Source organism: Alligator sinensis, unplaced genomic scaffold (assembly GCF_000455745.1).
Source record: "Alligator sinensis unplaced genomic scaffold, ASM45574v1 scaffold520_1, whole genome shotgun sequence".
In the NCBI taxonomy this organism is placed as follows: domain Eukaryota; kingdom Metazoa; phylum Chordata; order Crocodylia; family Alligatoridae; genus Alligator; species Alligator sinensis.
This window is the reverse complement of record NW_005842064.1, coordinates 1,111,631-1,117,701: the sequence shown is the minus strand read 5'-3', so window position 1 is coordinate 1,117,701 and position 6,071 is coordinate 1,111,631. Positions and strand designations below refer to the sequence as shown.

The window sequence follows — 6,071 nt, the reverse complement described above, 5'->3', positions numbered from 1 at the left end:
CATTATCTGTGTATTATCTGAAGTGAAGGGACAGTTGACTTGCAAAAATAAACTCTTTAAAAAACTATTCAGATTTATGCCAGTTATTAGGTCAGATTTGTACCTGCTTTAACTCTTAAATTGCCATTGAAAATGTATCAATCGTACCAGCAAGGACACTGCCTTTCATAGGAAAATGAATCTGACTTCTTGGGCTGCTCTTCTAAAGTGGAAGATCAAGAGATGCAAAAGTATAGCTCTAGTTTTAGTATGGGAATGAAGTTCAGTTTTCTGGGGACACAAGCAAGCAATGCCCCTGCTTTGCTGAAGTATTTACACAGCAGCTTTTTAAACTACCTTGCTTCATAACTGAGTTGCTAGTCCCATGGAAGTACAACAGCTTAGATTCTGCCAAAACAAACTTTATTGCACAAAAAAATCTTATGTACAATTGTATATAAACAAGGTATCTTATAGTGACTCTTGTGCATATATCTTCAACTCGTTAGGTCAAAAAGTCTGTTACTAAAACATCTCTGCCTAGAGCAGTCATTGAGGATTGTCATGTTGAAATGGAAACATTCAGAAATGGTAGGACAGACAACATTAGAGCTATAAAACTAATACTTCTCATTTACAGCCACATGCTAATTGTGTGAATAGTGTCCACAATAAGGCATTTTCTTGTTTCATCATTTTTGTGTAGATGGTAATGCCACATGCACCACATAAGAGACTTCTGACCCAGATCTGCCTTGTGAAGGCATCAGAGTCCCAGCTCTACCTCAGTGTAAAGTCAGGATGACACTGAATGGAGAAAACATGAGATTTACAATGGGATTAAAGAGGCATTAAATGTAGCAATGTAGCACGCAGCTCACTACTCCCCCAGCTCACTACTTCTGGGAAGGCTCATTTGCCTCCATAAAATCTTGCAGTCAGGTATACACAGCTTTACTTCCATTGGGTGTGCATGTCAAGTGATTCCTAAATTAACTTTTCCCTTAAGGGAAAACTGTTTTAGTTCTACTCCATATCAATGACACACCCTAGGGAGTTTCTTTTCTAAAGGAAAAAGTTCCTAAGCATTAGGTGGCACCTTAATTCAGGAATGTTTCCATCTTTCAGCTTCTCAGACCAGTGGTATGCAGGCTTCTGAAGCATGTAATAGTGATAGCTACATAAACCATCTTTATTGAAAATACTCACCAACACAGCGGACACTGAGAAACTGCAGTTTGATCTACAGAAAGGCAATTTCTTTTGAACACAGTTGACTGAACTGGATAGTATGACGATGCCACAGAGGGGATTTCCACAAAGGGTTTTTTTTGGACATGACAGTGTGCAACTACATGCTTAACTTTCAATAAATGCTCTCATTAACTCCTTGCCCCATCCCTCAAGATTAAGCCCATCATCAATACAGTATCTTCCCATCTCATTTGCCCATCAGGCTTCTCTGATTGAACAGGGTGTTTCATCTCCATGCAAGTTGCTTTGAATATATCCTTTATGCAATGGCACTCAGAGCTAGTACACACCTCTCCCAAGAGGTTTGAATTGCTCAAAATCTGCTCTTAAAACAAAACCGTCAAAGCATTAAAACATAAGCCATACTTACTCATTGCTACTGGCCAAGTTTGGCAAGGGGAATATTGTTACTAACAAGGCTTATTTCTCCAAAACGTTAGCAGAAAGAAATACATTGACTATGGGGACTGAAAAGCAAAACAATTGAAAAGAATGTTTCTGTTTCTGAGGAGCTGGAATATAACATTCCCTGCAGATTTTAACCTCAAAAAGATTAACTAGACTTCTAAGTGTTTTTAAGAACCAATGATTTTTTTCTCCCCCGAATTTCAGGGTAAATACACCTGTACTTGATTGGTTAAATGTACTACTCTCCCCCTTCTCCCTGAAGTCTAGCCAAAGAAAACCACCTAGGAAGGTGGATAAATGCTTTCTGAAAGAAGCCCAGATTCTACCACTGTTCTTTGTCTTTGGTCTGTCTAAAACAGTGACATTGGCAGGTATGCGGGCTTGAGTGAAGCATGAGTTACACCCACCACTCCTCAATTGGGAAGTCACACCTGGGCAAGCAGCGAGGGCTTCATAGTAATAGACTCCAAAGTGCTCCTACAGCTCTGGTCCTTAAGAGTTCAGCGTAGCACCAGGGAAGGGCATGCTGTATATTTAAGTACAGAAAAGCTGTAAAAAGGAGTTGCATTCTAGATCTCTTTCTTTTAATTGAGTAAAGAAAACAAAAAATAACCCAGTGTAGGAGTTTCCAAAAATAACCTGATGCCACATGCTCCAGCTTTCTAGCATAGTAAGTACCTTTAAGAGTAGCCTGTCTCAAGCTTGGCTTTGTCTAGCATGAAGTCTTCTCTTTCAACTATATCCATCAGAGTGTTCAAAAGGAGACTGATGAGCTCCCTCAGTTCTGTCCACTCTGGGATTGGTTTGGTTCAAGTCCGTTGGGTGTATCCTAGAGTTTGAAGACTGAACATCTCCAGGTCTGGGTTTCTCAATTATCTACAGAGCTCTAAGCCTTGGAGCACCCATGAGCATCTGTCTCTGTCTCGGAGGAGCTGCTGTCAGAGTCTATTTCTGCATTCTCCTGCTGGTGTTTCTCTTGCACTTTAAGCCGAATTCCTTGCAAACGGATTAAGAGGGATTGGTAGTCAAAGTGGCCTCGTTTCTCACCAAAAGGATCCTGAATTCAAAGACATGGTAGAGCCATTTAAAACACACATCAACATGTTAGTGCTTTACAGGTGTTATGAAATCCATCTCCTCTGTAGGAGAGAGAACTTTATGGTAGAAAGCTGGTCAAAGCTAAAGATGAAATCCTCGATGGTTACCAGGAATGCTATGGACTCTTCAACATCAACATGGCTTTAATGGCACCTTGTCTCTTTCAAAAGGTCTCTAGTGAAAGCCCTCATGTAAATAAAACTTGCCTGGATCTTAGCCTGAGAAAGGAAGAGCTGATTGAACACGGGCTACATATGAATCAGGGGTTCCAAGGACTAGTTTCAGACCCATTGCCAGGGTTGACACACTATGAGCTACTGTTTCAGTAGGAGAGACCAAGGACCAAACATACAATGCCTCTTTAGTCGATTATATCGAAGGGAAGGAATTATTATCCTCATTTTACAGATGGTGTAGTTAAGACACAGGTGTAATCCAATTAGTCTGTGGCTGCACAGCTGCTCAGTGGCAGAGAGGCAATGGAGGTTTAACTCTTGGTTTTTTCTCCTCCTGAAGATAATAATAATAAATTATAACCATACAGAATTCCTCTCCTTGCAGAGAGAGCAATTGTAAATGTAAAAGTGACTGGTGCCACCCCATAATACTCCCTTCCGGTTATGTGGTTTTACAATACAGCCTCTAGACACTCTGCCAAAGATTCCTGTAGGCGTGCGAGTCAGGCACAATCTTACCTCATAGAGCTTATCAGTCCAAACAAAAGCTCTTTTGCTTTAGTCATACATTGTGGGTGCATTAATTGCACTGACTGTAGAGCCAAATACTGACAGAATAAAGGGCACGTGTAGATACTAGTTTGTAAAATTAACTTCCTTTCTTTCACAGCGGTAGCAGCTCTTAATGAGTCAAGACAGGACGCAGCTGAGTAGAAGGATAAATCTTCTGTTCAGATGTAAACATCTTGGCAAGTGGCAACAGTGAAAAGCATAATTTTTCTTAGGGGGTGACTCACTGCTAGAATAAGCTCAGCAACCTAGAAAGTGTTGTACGGGGTCTGTAAAGTCAATGGATATGGAAGGCAGCAAGACCGGGTTGTGGCAAAGCATATTTGATTTTACATGTGTATTGTTATCACTGCTTTATTCTTGTAATTTTAATCTTTACAAATAAGGATAATTGTATAAAGATAATTTTAAGAAGTAAATCAGTTTTGATGACTAATCAGGAACTCCCTCCCGACCTCAGATCCAGAAGGATTGCATTGCACATTACCATCAGCAAAGAAACATGCTGATAGGTATTCTGTGGAATTAGGAGTGTCCCAGGACTTGTATGATTTCCTATGAAATAACCAGCACAGCTAAAGCCAGCAGAAAGATACCAGCTAACTAAATTATAGATAGGAACAGCTGTATCAGAACACAAGTGCTGAACAAGCAGCTGGCATCAGTTTTCTATTCAAGAATGAGTCAAGAAACACACCAGAAGAGAAAATCCTATTGCATTTCAGCTTGTGCATCTTCTCTGACTTCTAGTTCTTGGAAGAAACACTCTCTCTGATGAGGCTAACCAGCATTTATTTAAATCAAGAAGATACATGTTAAAGAGAAGGACAGTGCAGTAATACCCACTGGAATGTCTCATGGGTGCTATGTAATCAGAGCACACGTCTGGAGAGAATAAGAGATCCTACCCTTCCCACCCCATCCCCTTCATTAAGCATGCCATTAGTGAAGTTAAATGAATTCCCTCAGCCAGTGTAACAAGGAGGACAATCTATGGCCCCATCTAAATTAGCCAACTCCACCATACACATTTATCAGCATTTTTATTTCTTAACATGTTAATAGATAACTGAATGGTGCCTTTCTTGCTAAGTCAATGGAGAATCTTTGGAATGGGTCTTACCTGCATTGTTTGTCCTTGGAGGTAAAGCCTTTCTTTGCACACTCCTTCATAGAAGTCATAGTACTCCATGAAGGACTTCTCCATTACTCCCCTGGAACACAACAGAAGAGCACATGGTTAAGTCCAGCCAGATTGAGCATTACAGAAATGGTCTCATTACCCTGTGGCCACGTATGCCTCCATTCAGTAATCATTAAGCAAACTTAGGGTTTATGAAATCCACAACAGCCCACATGCCTTCTAAATGTGCATGGATGATCCATCCAAGTCCAGGTCTGCCCTGGCAGCCAAAGTAACTATTTCACTGCTCAGAGCAACCTTAGGTGTCAGAAAGTTTGAATTCACTTGTGTCCATATTCTGATAAAGGGACACAGCTTTGGTAACAAGACTATCGAGAGAGAAAGAGGTCACTGAACTCACCAGATGACCAATGAGATAAACCACTTCAGAGGAAACATAAGTTACTATATGAATATTAGAGCTAACAGCCATCTTCAGAGCAAGATACAGTTAGTCACCTACCCTTGGGAGATGAGGAAATGACACTGGGAACAAGAACAGGGGAGATTAAGTGATCAGTGCCGGGTAATGTAGCAAGGCATTGGTAGGGCTAGGACTGGACCCTCAGGAATGACAGGAGGTCTGAGTACAAGGAACACTATCATACTGACTTTCCAAGGTATTCAGCCCCCCACAAGCATCCCAGCAAGTGCACAAGATGCTTTAAGTGAAGACAGACTAAGACCTTCAGGCTTAGGTGGAGCCCCTATCCCCATTACCTACCGTAAAGGTTCAGGACAAAGGCACTTTCCTTCCAGCATGTCGCACACAGCTACTCGAATGGTCTCATGCCGAATGCATTCATTATAATTTTTGCTATCTCCAGGGTGCCTCTCCTGCAAATATAAAAATCACTCCTCTGAACCCATGCTACATGAATGGCCTTCTCCTTTCTCTCCTAAACCATGTGAATTTTACCAAGCAGCAAACGCTCCTTAGCTCTGCCTGCTTGAGGTACAGTCAGCTCATTTATGCTGGGGCTGGAAAGCTGCAAAGAGATTTCGTTTGTGCCCACAATACTGGACTCAGGCAGTCAAAAGACAGGACAAGTCTACGGCAGTCAGCACAGTGATCTGGCTCCTCATTTTCCCCTTTCAGGGCCCTGACAACAAGGACAACCTGGGCATTTGGTTCAGGGAAGACAGTAGAGGTGGACCAATACAGCCATCCAATATTGGATCGGCACCGCTATAAAGAAAATTGTCTGTATCAGAAATTGGCTTGCTATGGCCGATAATTTGGCTGATAAATGGCCTGTGCATGCATGCAGCTGCAGTGTAGCATGTAGATGATGAGGAGCACAGCCCAGCAGCTTAGAGAGCTGTGTCTAGCTGGTAAGACTGATGTGGTAGAAGGGGAGGGGAGGGGAGGGAAGGGGGGGGGGGTCAGATCAAGGCCCCCA

At 41.9% G+C, this 6,071-nt stretch overlaps 1 protein-coding gene across 2 annotated transcripts in view; it reads right to left on the bottom strand.

Annotated features, from left to right (window-relative positions):
- Positions 1-364: 364 nt before the first annotated feature.
- UBE2Z (ubiquitin conjugating enzyme E2 Z) overlaps positions 365-6,071 on the bottom strand; it is a 13,057-nt gene continuing 7,350 nt past the window's right edge. The window contains exons 4-7 of one of the 2 annotated variants that reach the window (XR_003093979.1): positions 5,393-5,505; positions 4,609-4,699; positions 2,320-2,698; positions 365-786 (exon numbers count right to left, since the gene is read on the bottom strand). Coding sequence is in view for 1 of the 2 variants with exons in the window: in XM_025203764.1 (XP_025059549.1) it covers positions 2,528-2,698; positions 4,609-4,699; positions 5,393-5,505 (375 nt within the window). In the remaining variant the exon portion in view is untranslated. Of the gene's footprint in view, positions 2,699-4,608; positions 4,700-5,392; positions 5,506-6,071 lie in introns of both variants that reach the window. The other variant, XM_025203764.1, reaches the window with a different exon arrangement.